Raw genomic sequence first — 17322 nt, 5'->3', positions numbered from 1 at the left:
GAGACCTCTATAATTTAGCTCCAGGCTGATAGGGTCTTCAGGAGAGTAACACAGCAGAAGGCCCCACCCTCCGCATCAGCCAAAGTGTCCAGTGTCAATGACAAAATGCAAAAGTTCTTTATTAAGCAGAGCAAAACCCAATATAAAAAATCATGACCACAAAGCAACCAGTCCACACAGAAACTTTCATTTTCCAGGTGTCTCTTAAAATACATACTCTAAGATACATTCCCACCCCAGACTCGCATAAGAACTCCCTCAAGCCTCAATACAGCTGGCCTGACAACAGCTCCTGCTCTCTCCAATTCAGACTCTTGTAGCCTTTCCCTTTCTCCAGGTCATGCAAGGACTTGTGCTGTCAAGAGAGGAAGTTCCTTCTCCCCTCTGTGCTCTGAGAAGCAACTTCCCAGTGTCACACCAGAAGCATCACTTCTCTCCAGGTTAAGGCCACAGTACTCAGTTCTAGGAGCGTGAGAAGCCAGGAGAACAGTTTTGCCATTTGCCATAGTGAAACTAAATCCTGTAGCAGTACTGGCCACAACATCTTCACCTAAGGGCTGCAGTTCACAGTGAAGAAGCACAGATGTTGACAGCCAAACACCCACTCACCCTTACCCTGCCACTCGTTGCTGTACAAGTAGAACCACTGGCAAAGCCCAGCTGTCCCACAAGGACATGGACAGCACTTTACCCAAAGCCTCTTGGCACAGCTGCTTCTATGTATGCTGAATGTGTATCTACTGCCCACCAGTACAGCCAGAGCCACAGCAGGGAGGGTAACCAAGCCAGAGAGGGCTCTGTCAGACTCTGCTTCTGTCTGTAAACACTGGGTGAAAAAGCACAGGTGGATAATATCTGGTGTTTCAAGCAGTTTCAGGATCCCATTATCAAGGCAAATTGCTCCAGCCCACAGGAAAATGTAAACACTCCTGTCACTTTTTCTCACTTTTCTCTGTGAACAGTCCTGGTAACCAAACAAATGCTGCAGCAGCACCCTGCCTGGGAACATACAAGCTCCCCCCAGTAACCAGTAACCCCCTGAACAAACAGGCTGTGACAGTGCAGGGGAGGGGACTCCAAGGGACCAACAAGGACTCAGAGCCACAAGCCTGCATGGTTGTTTCCTCCTCTCCTTTACGCTGTCAGGAGGAAGACTTCTGAACAGCAAGAGTATCACTCTTTGTGAGCTCTAGCATCACCACACTGATAAAACTGTCCCATTTAAGAAGAAGGAGTTGTATCTGAGTAGCTCACCCTTTCCCTGACAGCAGGTATTTGGATTCTTTAAGCCACGCTCTCACTTCCTGGAACTGTGGGTTCCCAAGCAAGATCCCTGCACATATGACATGATGGCACTCTGCAAGAAACTTGCTCGCTGCGTTTCCTCTTCCCTCACCCTGGAGATCTCAGCCTCCTTCATTCTCAGCTTCTCCAGCAGTAGTGAGATCTCACCCTCCTTGTCCAGCAGTGCTTCACGGTGATTACTGGATAGGGCTGTGAAAAAGCAGCATTAGTAAAGAAAATCAAGGATATCACTAGAATAATTAAGAACAGGCCAAAGGAAATGGAAGTGGTATGGTCAACAGGCACACAAAAGGAGCTGCATGAGACATCATGAGAGGTTTTGCACAGACAGCATGCACACTTCATGGGACTGGAAATCCAAACACTTTGCTTGCTGTACAGCTTTCGGTGGTCACCTGTGTCTTGGTCTCTATAAAATGAAGACACTAAATACACATGAATGAAGAGTACAACTCATAGGTGTACACACAGGCAAGAAACACTTGCTGTTGCTACCTGCAAGCACAGCTCAGTTCCAAGCCCAGTGCAGGGTAACGCAGCAATACCATTTCAGAAGCATGAAAGGACCCATCACCTCTCAGCTGTCTTTCCAGAGCTGCAATCTTCTCTCTCAGCCCATCCTGGGCTGCACGTTCAGCCTCCAGGTGCCCAATCTGCTCCTGTAATTCCACTTTCACCTTATTTAGCTCTGTCACTTTCTCCTCCTCTTTACTGTCCAGGTCCTGACACACAAAGACAAATCCATGAACAACCAAAAAACTTCAGCAACTTGTTCTGGCCCTGTGGTAACTATCTCTACTCCAGTCCTAACTACCTGCTGAAGTTCATCCAGCCTCCTCCTGAGTCCATCAGCATATAGGGTCAGCTGTTTGGCTTTGGCCTGGGCCTCAGCAACCATTTCTTTTTGCTTAAGGCAGCAGTTCTGAGCTTCATCCCTTGACTCAGTCATCAGACGCAGCTTCTCTTCCAGGTGTTCTATTCGTTGCTGCTGTAAGGCACAAAGGAAAATGAAAATTCAAGTCCCACTTCACTCCTGTGAAGAGATTCTCCCCTCTTTGTTCCTAATACAGTGAACCCTTTATTGAGTCAACTGGCACTGACAAGCAGAGGACACAGCCCTGCTCCTTGCACTCAGGAGTGACTTCAAGCTGCTTCCTCTTGCCAGGGAGGACCTTGACAGAGACTGAAACACTCAGCTGAGAAACACAGGTCCTTGGCAGATGCACTGATGTCACTGCCAGTGTTTGCAACCAATGCTCTACCTTCACTTCCTCCATACCTCAAATGGCTCTGCAGCATCACTGCATGCAGCTAAGCAACTGCTGGGTCCCACACATCAGATTTCTATGTCTGTAACTCAGTGAAGCATTTTCTTTTGTGATGTTACAAATAAGTAAATATTCTAATAATTTTTGTGTATTTTCCTCATCCCTTGTTCTCTTTCACAGGATATTAACTTCATTGCCATTTTCACAGATTCAATATAACTGTGATTTTATTTATCTAGCAGCAGTAGCCACCTGAAGAAATTTCTCAGAGTTCAGAGAAACAGGAGCACTCCATGAAAGTTGCCATTGAAAAGAAGGATCAACATCTGGCTGTTGGCTTCAGATGTTGGCAACTTAAACTAAATCTGCCATGGCCATACCCTCATCAGTTCTGTTACTACTGAAGACAATTCAAATTAGACTTTTCAGGGCTTCTTTGTCAGAAATCACACCGTTTCTGGGTCAATGAAACCCAGACAGGAGTTACTTAGCAGTTCCCCAAGACTAAAACACAGACTAGGTAGCCAAACCACTTCCTTCCCACAGGGGCAGGCCCACAGGTAGGTCTTGTCCTTACCTCCTCCAAGCGTGCTTGACTCCGGACTTTTACTAATTCCTCCTCTGCCTGTCCTCGCTCAGTTAGTGCAGCTGCTTTGACCTGGCTCAGCTCCTGCCACAGAAACATGGAAAATTATTCCAGACAGAGAAGCTGCATTGCTGCAACACTGACCAGGAAACAGTAGCAGCTTCAAGTCACAGGCTCCAATATGTTACAGCTCTCCTTCTCATTCAGGGGCAGCAAAAGCAAACAAAAATGACAGACCTTTCCTCACTTCAAGACTGCTATCTTCAATAATAATTCAATGTGAATTTCAGTTATATGAGGAAAGTATTGGTTAAAGCTTTCCAAAACAAGGGAATACAAAAGAGCAGTGCTGGATGTAGCTGGGGAAATAGATATGGATAAACATGCTACACTACTTGTGACAACATGAGAAACCCGTGAAGTCAAATCTTAGTAAGACTCTAACCATGTTCAATGGAATCCTTATTTTTGTCCAGTCTGAATTTACAAGCTACTCCTTGGAATCTTCTTCCTTATTGCAAAGAATTAAAGTCATTTTAGCTGGTATATTGCTGTTTTCTGTTCCTTCTTACAGCACATAACAGCTTTACAAAGGTCTGCAGTGGGAGACTCCATAACGCTTTCCTGGAAGCCTTCTCTGTGCACAGCTATATGAATATTCAAACACGCCTAGAACACTTTCTCTCACCTCCTCCAGAGATATCCTGATGGCCTCCAGCCTCTGGATCCTGTTGTGCATGGAACGTTCACTGGCCTCCATGTGCTGTGTCATACGATCCACCTGCAAAGCAGCAGAAACCATGCAAGCAAGTGACAGAAAACCACTCCCATCTCCAGGCACAGCAAGCAGCAAGGCTACTCATCACAACAGTGAAGCATCCTCTCACTGACCCGCCTACCAGCAAAGAAATTTCCTACCTCTCTCTGAATTCCACTAAGAAACCGTAATGCAGAGAGAATCTGTCCTCTAGAAACTGGGAATTTTTAGACAGAGATCCTTCCCAGGCCACAAGGAAGGTAAGCTCCAAGCTCTCATTGTCAAGTGATACAAAACACAACAGATTCATTTTCCAGCTGTAATCTTGGTAAAATCTTTCTGGCCTGTGTCTTTTCTTAAAAGATTCCAATATCTTCAGAGAAATCTATTAGAATAACTTTATTTTGGAGAGATTTCAAACCTCAGGAAACACTACAAAGACAATTGTTTGTAGTCTGTTGGCCTGTCCACACGCAGACACAACCCCTTTGAAACGTAACAGAGAAGGAACTAGCATGCTGAGCCCCAATAAAGGACTGCTTGGGTATAAGCAATTAAAACATTAAAATGTATTTATTTCAGAAGCAGGAAAATATTCCTTATTTGTAATTACCTCTGTGCACAGACCAACAAAAAGGCCAGCCTCTCTTGTAGCATCACATACCACTCTGGCTCATACTCTTGAAACCTAGGAAATCTTACTAGCTGGTAGAAAGTCTTGTGATCTGTTCAATCAGGCTTTGCTTGAAGAAATGGCCCATTATTCCCACAATAAATCTGAGCCCACTAACTTTTTTAAGAACACATGACAGCAAACAATAACCTCCAGTAGTGATGCCTGCCAGGACCAAAGAATGACTAACCAGGATGCTGCAGAAACCTCATCCATACCTCTTTTACCCGAAGGGATTCCATGTCCTCAAGGCTTTGTTTAAATCTTCTCTTCTCCATTTCCAGACGTTCTGCAGATTAAAAACAGGCATATCACAATTCTGGTATTCCTGCCACACAGCTGTATCCATCCTTTTTCACTCTCTGCCAACCCTTTCTCCTTGGCTGCCTGTGCTGTTGATTCAGGAACAATGATCCCAACCACAGGTGTCCACAAGCTGTTTCTACTCCTCCACTCACCTTCAGCCTCCACAGCCCGAAGCTTCAGCTCTGCTGTTGCGTTGGTCAAGTCTTGTTTCACCTGGAACAGCTGATCCTGCTGAACTTTGCACTTCCTCTCCAACTCATCCACCTACATAAGGAAAATACCACCACAAAGGCTTTTCCTATTAGCAGAGAAAGTCTGCTGTACAGGACAATGAAGAGACACCCAACCAAGGATCAAAATAGAGACCATACGTATGGAGCAGATGTTATACATGTTCAAGTGCCACTTCTCAGACTTGGACTTGGTTTCCTGGTTTCCTGTTTACCTGGTTTCTCAGCAGCAGATTTTTCTCACTGGCAGCAGACAAGTCATGCATAAGCTTGCCTTCCCGATCAGCACCTTCCTGCAAACAGAACCAAAATTAAAAACCTGTACTCCCCCTAATTCTTGCACTACCAACCCACGCCAACCAACATCATACTTGGCTAAGTCAAATGTACACCATAAACACAAGGGCTCCTCTCCACACCAGGCAACTATCTAATTCACACAAGATTTTTTGTCATGGTGGCTTTAACCTGGCCATGGTAAAAATCATGCTTCCCTATTGCATCCAGCATCCCCCAAATGTACACAAACCAGTTATGACCTACAGCCCTGCTCTCAAACACAACTAGGACTTATCCAGCTCACCTGCTTTTGTTGCTGGAGCTCCCTGAAGTGGCAGTCAGCAACAGAGTTTTGTTCCTGTTTCATGGCATGCAGAAGCTCTCCCAAGCTGTGCACCCGCTGCTCAGACAGAGCCAGGGCAGCTTCAGTCATCTGCAGCCTATAAAGAAAATAGTCTTTTTAAAGAAAATAGCCTTTTCCAAAGCAGACACTGCAGCAAGCTCTTTATGCCACCTGGTACAAGGTGCTAATGTCCATCTTGCAGTAGATGAAATCAGACTACCTAAATGAAGCATTTTTTGCTTCCAGGGAAAGGACACCACTGACTTCTGTACGCAGCAGCACCTGCAGTGACTTGGGACTTCCCAGGGCCCAGTGTTCTGGTGCCCATTGCATTTGCTCTGCATTGTCTTCCATGAGCCATTTTCCCTGCCCAGACTCCTCCAGGATTTGCCTGCTCCCACAGAACACAGCTGGCTACTTTATGTCACTGCAAAGCTGTTTGAAATTAAAGAGACAGGATTTTAAACATGGGTAGCAGAAGCAATTTGCATGTTCTGTCCAAGACAGACATGTCCACATCACTGCATGGCATAATAACACTGCCTTTACCTGGCAAAACTAAACTAGGCAGGCTCAGCAGTGTTTGAATGTCAAAGCACAGCCATGTGCATAAGGCTCTGCATAACCTAGCACTTCTTTTGAGCACCTCTTCCTCACTGTTCCCAAGCCAGGCTCCTCCATACCTGCAGCAGTTTCCAGAGAACGCAGTCAGCTGCTAGGGGAAGAAGGCAGAGATTCCTGCAAGGCTGTAAACCATGCAAGGAACATGCCCCCATCCCATCTGCACAATCCTTTTTCTTTCTTCCCACCCTCTGTAATTCACTTGCTCTTACACCAATGCACTGTAATTTTACTTAAAAGCAGTCTAAGTATCTAGTATGGCAAACTCAAAGACTTGATCTGACTGTAACTTTGGATATTACTGCAGAACTAACCAAAATAGTAATCCAGCTACCCTACAAGATTATCCCCCTTCTTAGAAGCTCTGCTCGGCACTGCTTAAACAGCGCAAACAGTGGGAAGACAAAGATTTTCTTCCGCCATACTTGGTTTTCAGTGAATTCATAATGGAGTACTGCTCATCCAATGCTTCTTGCAGCTGGCTGACTCGTGCCGCAGACATTCTGCATATTTGGGAAGGGGAAAAAAGGAAATAAAAAAAAGCTGGGTAATTTCTGCCAGGAAATGGAGAGTGCTCAATTCTCCCATCAAAGAGCAGAAAACATTTAGAAATCTAACTCACTTCTCACTCCTGGCTCTTTCTGCTTTCTGCTTGTCTACAGTATCCACAAAATCCATGAACTGTGAGCAAGGCAAAATTCAGTGAGAAAATGAATTGCATCAGTGACAAACCTTTACATTTCTCATCCTTATCTTCCCAACAACAGCTGAAGACGTGTCAAGCCACTCTACTGGAAGCAAACTGGAAGTTTGATTGGTTTATCAGCACGTCTGAATAAGGTCATCAGCTACAGGGACTCTGCATCCTAAGGTGTCAGATGGAAACCCTAAGATGTCAGATCTCTAGGTTTACACCACTTGGAAAATATCAAACTGATTGCAAAATAAATGAAACCACAAATAACTAAAGCTCCTCCAGAACCCAGAGTGAATATGTTCAGCAGGGATGTGTCCATACTCATACTGTTACTTGATTCCTAGGCAACCTAGCTCAGAGGACAGACCCAATGTACTAAATGATGCTGTGTGCCTGGCCACAAAAATGCAAATGCAACTTCAGGTGCACAATAATACTGCCACTGAGTGCTCTGAGGGGACCTCAAGGGAAAGCAAAGGATCCTAGTCACCCCATTTGAACTGCCAACATCTGCTGACCTGTTTGTTCTTCTCATCTTTCAGACTCAAAACCTCCTTGCTGAGGATGTCCACTTGGTTCTGTGCCTCACTCAGGATAGCCTCACGGTCTTGGTTGTGATCCAAGGCTTGTTCTGATGCAGAGAGAGTAGGACAACATGCACAAGTTTCTAAAGCAAGAGAATAACAAGCACTGCTGGAAGAGACAGCACTCAGGATGACCACTGGCTATCAGAAGCACCAGGACAGTTGCCCTTCTCAGGCTGGCCCATGTAGAGAGAGTCCCACCTTACATCACAAGGTGGGATGGGATCAAAGAGAGCAGTGTCTAAGGGTAATCAACACCCCAGCCTCAGGAAAACTGTTCAACTCTGCTGTGGACAGGACAGGATGGGCTGCGTAAGCCACATAAAAACTTGGCTCATCAGAGGCAAACTATGAACAAAAGCATCAAGTTCTCCCACACTCACATGGCACAGCAATCTCTAATAACACAATCCAAATTATTTTTTCGCTTTTGCTGGTGAAAGTGACACTTTCAACTTGACTAGCTCTCACTAAAGGACAAGAAGCGGTGACATAGGGCATTGTAGAAATGCTATTGAGAAAGGGAGGGAAAGAGGATTAGCTCTCTTCTGGAGCAGCAGGTGCCCTATATCCCCCAAGTGCTGAGCTGGGAAAGGAGTTAAGTGATTCACTACTGTACATACATTATACTTACCCACAGCTCTCAGGATGTCGCCAGGAACATTGTTCCCTGCCAGCTCAAGCTTCTTCAGGGTCTTGTTGCTTTGCAAGCAGTTCAGCAAAGCTCGGCCACCCAGAAGCCCAATGTTATTCCATCGCAAATCTACACAGAAAGCAAACTTTCACCATGGTAGTCACGCATCTGCTGAAAAATGCAGGGCTCAAGAGAACCCATGTTCTTTATGTATCTGCAAGCACAGTTAACTAATCCCAGATAGCCTTAGCACAACCACAGGTGACTACTCTGGCCCCTTTCAAGATGAATGAGAGGAAGAGAAAGTGACAAAGCAGGAAAGGCAAGAATAAATCTTTAGTAAACTGCAGGATGTCATCACAGAAGTCTACGTCTCACATTTGGCTCTCACGAGCTTTCCTTCCACAGACAGAATCTGTGGATAAGAAAGAATTGGCAACAAAAGCCACATTCTCCTGAAGGAAATTCCAGCAAAATTCCTTATCACGTGGACAAAGCAAGTGCGAATTAAAGTATCAAGAGTGTCACAAGGCATGCCAACTGCAACCACAAACAGGAATGAAAACACTTCCTCCTCCACTAAAGACTGTTCTGCTCAAAAAACACAATTCTTCATCTGCAGGTTTGGTTCCAGGAATTCCCATTTCAGTTCCCACTCTCCAAAGGCCATGGGGTTGTGACCTCTCCCTGCACAAAGCCAGCAAAGCACTCCAGACTGACAAGAACTGGGAATGACACCGACCAGTTGGAAGAAACTGAGGCAAGAAACCTGAAGATATATGTATGTTTGCATGCCTATATGCATATGTGGACAAAGAACCCTTACCCAGCTCCTGAAGGCTGGTATTTTGTGTCAGTGCCATGGCCAGCTCTCCAGCCCCTTGATGGTTAATCTGGTTATTGCGCAGATCCAGATGCTGAAGAAAGTTGTTTGCTCTCAGCCCTTGGCAGAAAAAGGAGAAGCCCTCCTCCCACATGCCGAGGCTGTTCCATTCTAAGGTTAGGCTAGGGAAATCAGACAGGATTGGTGTTTGTGGAGTAAATGGACAGCGGCATGAACTTGAACGATCCACAGATCATGGCATACACGGTCAAACACCTAGCTCCATGAGTGGGCTCGGTTTTAGAGAGCAGGACACTGCCAGGACCCAGCATCCTCCAAAAGAGCACCTCCAGTTTTCATGCTTTTGCCTGTCCCACCCCTTACAAGAAATTGCACGGCTTGGCATTCCTCCTACCCCAACGGAAAACACCCTCAACCCTTTTCAAATGTCGTGCTGCATCCAGCAAGAATAGCACAAAGAGAGGTAGGTATATTTTTTTACCTCCTAATGGATTTGTTCTGCCTAAGAAGTTTTCCCAAAGCCTCAGCTCCCATGGTTCGCAGGTTATTTCCCTGAAACAGAAGCCCCAGGTGATCAGTAGGCTAAGCCTGTCCCAGTCCACCTTGACCACAAACACCACCAGATGCATCTCAGCTGTAATGCCAATTACAGTCAGGCAAAGATGGTCCAATCAACATTTGCTTGATTGCCCTCCACAAATTGAAAAACCTTGGAGGAACAGTGGATCCATATGCACCACTGCTCTTATGAGGGCACCATGACTGAGAGCTTGCAAAAATCACAAAATAGCACAGAACAAGCATGGGCCACAATGGGACAGAAAACAGCAATTCTAGATAACTGTAACTATTTTAACACACTTCATTAAGAAGGGCTTTGTTAACACTAGCACAAATGAGAAAGAAAGTTATGATGCAGTTTGTGACTGTGATGCTGTTTGTGATGGTAAATTCAAGGGAATAGCTGTTTGCCAGAGGAATGCAGATAGAAAGTCACTCTCAGTAGAGAGACAATCACATCTGAAGGCATATGCTTAGTTCAAAGCCCAGGCTAGTCAAAAGACAGAAACACAAGCAGAACAGCTAGTAACTCATTGATCAATAGAGGAATCCCCCAAAAAGCCTACATATGCCTCATCTGCCCAAGCAGCAATTGACAAAAGGCAAATAGCAATAACTTATCAAAATAGGGTAACTGAATAAAAATGGATAATCTGCAGAGTAACTTCAGAAAATTGTGACATGGTATTAACAAGGAGTGAGTCACATGAGAACAAAAACCTTACAGAAGTATGCATCTTGTTGAACAATCCTGCACCAGGACTGTCCTGTCTATTTCTGATTAAGCCTGTGCTCCTTTTTCCTTCTCCACCACAGAACACTCTTAATTCTATTCAAACAGACTCACCTTCAGATCCAAGGCTTTGATTGTGGTGTTGGAGCAAAGACCATGCAACAAAAGTCTTACACCTGAGCAGAAAAAAAGAGCTGTTTATTTCATCTGCAAAACCCTCTGCCTAAACCGGCAGCATATCATCCTAGCGATAAACAAATTACTTGGCAAACTGCTACTGCTGTTGGAAAGCGCGACCCTGAGCTTTCAGGGCAGGAGACTGCTTATACATTCTCAAAAATGTGTCTGGACAGAGACACGTCGGCTTACACATCTACCTGACAGCCCTGAAAAAAGCCCACGTTTGGCCAGGCTCTGCGGACACGGATGTACTGCCCCCACTTAATGCCGGCCACCTCATCCAGCGAATTGTCCCGTCAGTCCACGGCCAACGAGAGCAGAGCTGCCCCCGCCGCCGCAGGAGGGCCCGAGGGGTGCGCGACCACCCGCACGATCACGGACTGGGCGCCTTCGCCGGCGTCCAGTACGAGCGACCTCCCGGCCCAGCGCCGCGCCTCGCCTCGCCCGCCGCGGGAGAGAGAGCGGGCCCGCCGGGACAGCCTGAGGGGCTCGCGCGCACCTTCCTCGCTCAAGCCGCAGTCGCCGAGCGCCAGCGCGGCGAAGGGCGCAGCACCGGGCAGCAGCCGGCCCAGCGCGCTGCACGTCTGCAGCGACAGGCTCTGCGCCGCCAGGTCCAGGCGGCCCCGCAGCCCGTCGGGCTCCCGCAGGCGCCGCAGCACGGACTCCTGCGGGGCCGCGCCCGCCGCCGCGCAAAGCCGCGCGTACTGCTGCCCGAACCGCTCCATGGCCGCGTTCCGCCCCGGTACCGCTCCCTGACGCACACGTTCCCCCCCGGAACTTCTCCTTGACGTGCGCGTTTCCCCCCGGAAGCACTCCCTGACGCGCGTTCCCGCCGCCGCGCGCCCCCGGGAGGCGGGCCCCGGCACGCGCGACATGGAGGAGCGGGGCGGCCGCGCCGACGGCTTCAGGAAGGTGCGGCTGCTCCGGGCGCGGGGCGCTACCCCGAGCGGCGGGCGCGGCCCCGGCCCCGCTTATCCGTTCCTCTCTCTGCGCAGGAAACCGTGGATCGGCTTCTCCGCCTCCATTTCCGAGACGGAAGGACCCGAGGTACCGAGGCGGCGGGAGCGGCGGGCGGGTCCGGGCGGGTCGAGCTCCCCCGTCCCCTAAGCGCCGTGTCGTTGCAGTTAACGCCGACGCGCAGCTGCTGCTGGCCGAGTTGCTGAAGGTCTTTGTCCGAGGTGAGCGCTCAGGGCCCCAGCCGTAGAGCGATGGGCTCCCGCCTCTTCCCCGAGCACTTGGGCCAACCTTCGACTCCTCCTGTCCTGCCTCAGCTCTGCTGCCTCCTGCGCACTTGGAGTCCTGCCCAGCTGCCCCGACTCATGCGGGGCGCTGGGTCACCCCCTCCTCCCAGGACACCAGCCCGGCGCCCCGGACGAGACTAACAGGTGACAGCTCCCAGCCCCCTCTCCCTGACCTTCCCTTTCTTTCACTTGGGCTGTAGAAGCGGCGGCACGGGCAGCTCGGCAGGCTCAGGCAGAGGACCTGAAGAAGGTGGACACTGAGCATCTGGAGAAAGTGTTGCCACAGCTGGTATGTAACTGTGGGCCTGAACTGCATGGGTGCAGGGTGAGGATATGAGCTGAAACAGCCTAATCCTCACCTTTTGGGAGCTGTTTTGGGATCCCAGCCTCTGTCCTGACTTGCTTGCTGCTCTTTCCTTACAGCTTCTGGATTTCTAGAGGCCTCCTGAAGCACAGGTCACCTGTCAGCAGACAGTCCTGACCTGACTCATGTCTCTGCCTCAGAGACACTCCACGAGAAAGTCTCAACTTTTTCTCTCTCTGCCATTTTGCTTCTGTTTCCTCTCACCTTTACCAAGCACAACAGAACCCAAAGCAACGATGCTGTCGATAATATTTTTGAGAAGAGGCTGCCACAGGCTTATATTTTGTTTAGCTGAATGCATAGCAGGTTTCCATCTTGCTGCCTCACTCCTGTAACAGAGGCCTGTATTTCACAACATGGTAAGATGCTGTTGCTTTCTCAGATGTGTGAAATGTGAGAAAGAGGTGCTGCTTCACAGAGGTGCATGGGAAGAAGATTTAATGGCTGGAAATATCATCCAACCTTCAGGCTCTCAATGCCTCAAGCAGGCAGCTGTAACAGCAACTCCAGGTGCAGCTCCAAGCCTTTCCAATGAATAGGTCATTAACAGGAGCTTAGGCACAGGCTCTTGCCAAGAGCAGGTAACTGATCTTTATTTTATAAATAAACAGTGTCTGTCTCTCACTACCTTCCAGTATTTCTCCAGGGCTGTGACATCAAAGAATGCTTGAAACCTTTTAAGCATTCAGTATTTCCCTCAGAGGCTGCTCCCCCCGCTATAAATTTGTTCTCACAAAGAGACATCAGTAAGTTAAAAACAAGTCTCCCTTCCTTATGTAGGCTCTTTGCTGCAATTCATCATCAAAAGTCAAGTTGCTTCAAAGACTTGCAGAGTCTTCCCCTCACCCACCCTCTTCCCTAAATCTTTGTAGGACGAAAGGAAAAAAGGACAAAATAACAAACAGCATGTGTGAGAATCCCACATCACGGGACAGCCTGGCCCCTCTGGCAGCGGGGGGGCCCACTGTGAAATAAGAAACCTTACACATGTGGGCAGGACTCACACAACCCAGCTGGCTTTGCTGGGAAATGCATGGCTGGCTGCACGGAAAAGTTTTCTTTCCCAGGCCTGCCCGCTGCTGCCTCTGACTTACTGCAGGATCAGCATTAGTGAGCAGTCTTTTTCTCAGCTACAGCTGTGACAGGCAGAGGCTCAGAGGGGCTCACTGTGCACTTTGAGCTAGGAGCTATTTGGGTCATCCCTCCCTCAGGACACCAAGCACTTGGAAACCTCACAAAACCTGTAGTCTTAATACACATTTTGGTGGCAGTACCCAGCTCTCAGCACTGCAGCTCACTGTCTCAGTGAGACAACTGTTCAGCTGTACAACACATGCAATGAAGGAACTGACCTAGTTCAGCCTTTAGCCCCACAATCACTGGTAAAAAAAAGGCAATAGCAAAAAAAAGAAAACCAAAAAAACAAGTGATACTACCTTTGACTGCCCTAAAACCCCAGGGATGAGTTCAGCTACTATAGCAGCAGTGGTACTGAAACAAAACCAGTTCATCAGGTATCTGCAGGTGCTGTTCTTTGGCAGGGCAGGAATCCTTGTAGCAAGTACCTTAGTGAAGAGCCCTCTGTTTTAAATGTGAGGGTGTCCTGTCCCCCTTAAAGAATTTACTCCTACTTCCTTGCCTTTTCCAGATTTCAGATCCTCATCTCTGCTTCCACTCTGACTGCTACTGAAACAGCAGTCCCAAAGTTGCTGCCCTAAAAATGCTCAAGTTCCCTTCCCTGACACACAGAACCGCTGATGTGGATGTTCACAGTAAAGCAGCAATTGAATAGCAGCAGCAGCTAAAATTAACTCTTTGTATCAGGAAAGGGAATAACACCTCTTGTCCAGCTGTTGAAGGTAGCAATTTTTCATTCTTGTGGTTGAACTGGATTTGATGCACAGCTGAATTACACAAGGGACAAGCATGGACAGAACTGCCTGAGGAAACACAGTCAGCAGTGTAAAACCCCTACACTTAAGCCATGAAACCGCCCCAGGAATACTGATCTTGCTGCTTGTATCCCTAAACCTGTTTTGCCATGTCATGTACTTGCAGGGGATACTTACAGTGCTAACCCTTTACAAAAACTGGCATAATTACAACAGCTAAGCAAATCAGTTAAGCAGATTGTACTGTTTGATGTCACCTGTGTTCTTCAAAAAACAAGGACTAGCACATCTGAAGGCACACTGCAACTTCCTCCCAACCACACTGCTTCTGCATATTCTAATCCTGGAAACCAAAAACACCAGCAGAAGTATTTCACCACCTGTCATTAGCAATGGCTCCTGGTTTCCCCACAGATATCCTGTATAAATTCAGCAAGGCAGCTCCAGCTACTGCCTACCTCTGATTTGTGTAACATGAATAAGCCTGATACAGCACCTGAACCAAGATACCAACAGTCCTATGCAGCGTAGGCTCACTTAATCCACTAAACAGTAATAAACTTTAAACATTATTTGACTGTTTTCTTGGTTTGCTGTGGTATGTCTTTTATAGCCTACCAAGTGGCAGAAAGGCTTGCTTTCCACAGGGAGGATTTAGGACAGGAGCTGCACACAGCGCTCTTGCGTTCCTGCTGCCAGTGGCCGCACACATTCCCTGTTTATGTTTGGGTGTCATATAAGACATCAATCAACCTTCCTGGTAAAGCATTCTGTGCTCCTTCTGCTTTGAATCTCCCTCTTATACCTTTCTTTCATGCCTCCCCCTCCCTCCAAGTTTCTTCAAAGCATTCTGTGAGCATTTGGAAGTAATTAGACCTGAAGGGAAATGTTGGCCAGGCAGGGAGACAATGACAAGTGCCAGGAACCCAGGGTGCCCTTTCTAGCCACTTTGAAGTTCATTCAGATGGTACAAAGTTCCGTTTTGCTTTGTTGAAAAAACTGGGGGGAAGGGAATGAGGCATGACAGGCCTATTGAAAAGAGAGTAGGTTCCTGTCAACTGACAGACACACCAAGTGCCAGGGCAAGAAGCTATCAAAGGGACCGACCAAAAGGGCCCCTGTGACCACTCTGCTTTATTACAACTACAAATTGTGCAGATGCACATGTAGTGTGGGGAGGAAATAAGGAAAATGGGAAACATGGTATTACTGTACCATGGAGCCCCAGCTCTCCACAGATCACTGATCCATGGAGAAGACTTCAAAAAAAGCCCAGCACCATGACTGTCATGGCACTACAGAGTTCATCTCCAGTGTAAGGGCAATTCTAACCAATATTCATCCCGCCCACAGCATCTGCAGGAGAAAAATATCTGGACTGGGCCTTTTCCCTGTACATTTACTGCAGTGCAGAGCACAGCTACCCTGCCCTGGGAATACTCAGGCCACCCATCAACTGTCATTTGAAGAGACTCTTCAACTGGATGGTTTTTCCCTTGCTGTAACTAATTACTGATGGCAATTATACACAGTGAAAATAAAACTAGAGCTCAGGGCAGAAACAAGCTCAACAGGCATTCCATGAACAGACACCTGTGTTGCTTGCTAACAAATTTCGGGCAACCGAACACAACCTGAGTGAAGCAGCCCAAGTGCTTCACAGGTAAGTTCACTGATCTGAACTGGTTTAAGTAACTTAAATGCTTCCTCTTCATTCTCCAGCCATCTATGTCCAGAATTATCAGCAGTACTAACCCTAATCACTAAGAGGCAGAGAGAAGTCTTGTTCTAGGCACCACTTAATTATAGGTAAAGCTGAACCAGATTGTATCTTGCTGCTAGACAATCAAGCAGCTGAACAGATAAACAGGCAGCTAGACTCAAGTGATCTCTGAAGGTGGAAGTGAGAGGATTTGAATTTAAAAATATGGATAGAAACAAGGTCCTTTGCAGAAAGTATATAGGTATCGTGCCCCCCTTAATTCTCTACTCTTATATTTGCATGCAAGAAACCTTAAATTTAACCTCTAACCTTGCCTCTCTAGTTACACAGACCACAAACAGGTACCACCAGGTGCAACTGGTATCTCAAATAGCCGCTCTCTTTTTATAACTAATGTTCATACAGATTAGATCTCTCCAGGGCCATCAACACATTTTGCACATTCTTATTAAGTTTGTAGAGAAAAGGGCACAGCTGACAGCTCAGTGATCCAGCAGCCCAGGATGCTTCATCTCTTTCCACCTACGAAATAAACATAGCACCATTAGAACACTTAACATGTAATTATCACTTACTCATTTCTCAGTAACTCCGATCTGGTGGTTGAGGATTCTGGTTACTGCTGTGCTCAGGCAGCATTGGAGACCCCAAGAGAGCACTTGGGGAGATGGAATGGTAAATACATCACTACTTTTGGAGCAGGGAACTTCTTATTATCCTAATAATCCTTCATGTTATTAACATGCAGTTTAGAGCATATTATTAACCTTCCATAACAGCTGTTAAATGGAAAACCTGCAGAGGTAGGTGAGATGATATTTTGTACTTTATCCAGATAATCCTGGAAAAGAAAACTATTTCAAGTGCAATGCTTCAAACATACTGGAAATGGGAAACAGTGAAGATCCTGTTTCCCACCACATCAGCATCTCAACACCAATCTAAAACAGACCAGCCACAGAAGGGAAAGACACTGACCCACTGTTTGCAGCCTTTGCACCTTCCCCTCTGCTTGCTGGAGCTGATAGCCTCGCCCTGTCTTCCAGAAACAAATACTAAAATTCTCATCCTTGAAGATAACATTTGGCACTATTAACCAGGTCACTCCATATAAGAATTGCTAGATTTGCTGCCTTTAAGGGAACAGACTGAATGTCTTTTCTTTTTTCCCCCTTTTCTTTTGCTTCCTCTCCCCCCCACTCCCCTTGTCTTTCCCCCTGCATCAAAAAGCAAATATTGCCAATAAAAAGTAATTCTTTTTATAATTACTTCACATTCTGTATAAATTCTCATCTAAAATACACACATAAGCCATTTGTTCTGGGACTAAAAACAAGGCCACAGTCTTCCAATCAGGATAAAACAAGAAAAAAAATCATAATGGACACTTGGTTGCAATCTGAATGATGGAAAACCCCTACTGCTGTGCAGTGAAGATTAAAAAAAGGATGACCAACAAAAAAATTCAAGAGAAGCAGAAGTACTAAAACAGACTGACTAC

General features: G+C 46.9%; 3 protein-coding genes across 9 annotated transcripts in view; 1 reads left to right on the top strand and 2 right to left on the bottom strand.

Moving 5' to 3' along the window:
- Positions 1 to 94: 94 nt before the first annotated feature.
- LRRC45 (leucine rich repeat containing 45) lies at positions 95 to 11476 on the bottom strand. 4 transcript variants are annotated; one of them, XM_086856900.1, is made up of 17 exons: positions 11101 to 11476; positions 10536 to 10597; positions 9609 to 9679; positions 9110 to 9288; positions 8284 to 8412; positions 7584 to 7732; positions 6991 to 7049; positions 6794 to 6871; positions 5709 to 5844; positions 5341 to 5418; positions 5048 to 5159; positions 4808 to 4878; positions 3848 to 3940; positions 3151 to 3243; positions 2120 to 2293; positions 1880 to 2027; positions 95 to 1494 (listed from the first exon to the last, which is right to left on the bottom strand). In XM_086856900.1, exons 1-17 carry the CDS (start codon positions 11474 to 11476, stop codon positions 1298 to 1300), a joined length of 2205 nt encoding a protein of 734 aa, XP_086713026.1. In that variant the 3' UTR covers positions 95 to 1297. The 4 variants fall into 4 exon arrangements, with proteins under 4 accessions (XP_086713026.1, XP_086713028.1, XP_086713029.1 ...); XM_086856902.1 differs by having other exon boundaries at positions 7584 to 7696; XM_086856903.1 differs by having other exon boundaries at positions 2120 to 2290; positions 7584 to 7696.
- Positions 11405 to 12830, top strand: CENPX (centromere protein X). The gene is made up of 5 exons (XM_086856964.1): positions 11405 to 11513; positions 11597 to 11648; positions 11726 to 11779; positions 12043 to 12131; positions 12266 to 12830. The coding sequence occupies exons 1-5, from the start codon at positions 11475 to 11477 to the stop codon at positions 12278 to 12280; spliced, it is 249 nt and encodes an 82-aa protein (XP_086713090.1). The 5' UTR covers positions 11405 to 11474; the 3' UTR covers positions 12281 to 12830.
- Positions 12775 to 17322, bottom strand: part of ASPSCR1 (ASPSCR1 tether for SLC2A4, UBX domain containing) — a 38647-nt gene continuing 34099 nt past the window's right edge. For all 4 annotated transcript variants that reach the window (XR_015277916.1, XM_086856939.1, XM_086856941.1 and 1 more), the window contains one exon: positions 12775 to 16343. Coding sequence is in view for 3 of the 4 variants with exons in the window: in XM_086856941.1 (XP_086713067.1) it covers positions 16212 to 16343 (132 nt within the window). In the remaining variant the exon portion in view is untranslated. The remainder of the gene's footprint in view (positions 16344 to 17322) is intronic.

This window comes from Cyanistes caeruleus, chromosome 19, assembly GCF_971803275.1.
Source record: "Cyanistes caeruleus chromosome 19, bCyaCae1.hap1.1, whole genome shotgun sequence".
Classification (NCBI taxonomy): Eukaryota; Metazoa; Chordata; class Aves; order Passeriformes; family Paridae; genus Cyanistes; species Cyanistes caeruleus.
This window is presented reverse-complemented; position numbering and strand designations above follow the sequence as displayed.

Excerpts from the sequence above, each read along its gene's own strand:
- CENPX (XM_086856964.1), top strand. The coding sequence starts at position 11,475 with ATGGAGGAGCGGGGCGGCCGCGCCGACGGCTTCAGGAAG. Across the intron at positions 11,514-11,596 it reads GCGCCGACGGCTTCAGGAAG|GAAACCGTGGATCGGCTTCT; the intron begins GTGCGGCTGCTC and ends CTCTCTGCGCAG. Across the intron at positions 11,649-11,725 it reads CCGAGACGGAAGGACCCGAG|TTAACGCCGACGCGCAGCTG; the intron begins GTACCGAGGCGG and ends GTGTCGTTGCAG.
- LRRC45 (XM_086856900.1), bottom strand. The coding sequence starts at position 11,476 with ATGTCGCGCGTGCCGGGGCCCGCCTCCCGGGGGCGCGCGGCGGCGGGA. Across the intron at positions 8,413-9,109 it reads TACCAGCCTTCAGGAGCTGG|ATTTGCGATGGAATAACATT; the intron begins GTAAGGGTTCTT and ends CTTTCTGTGTAG. Across the intron at positions 3,941-4,807 it reads AATCCCTTCGGGTAAAAGAG|GTGGATCGTATGACACAGCA; the intron begins GTATGGATGAGG and ends GCTGCTTTGCAG.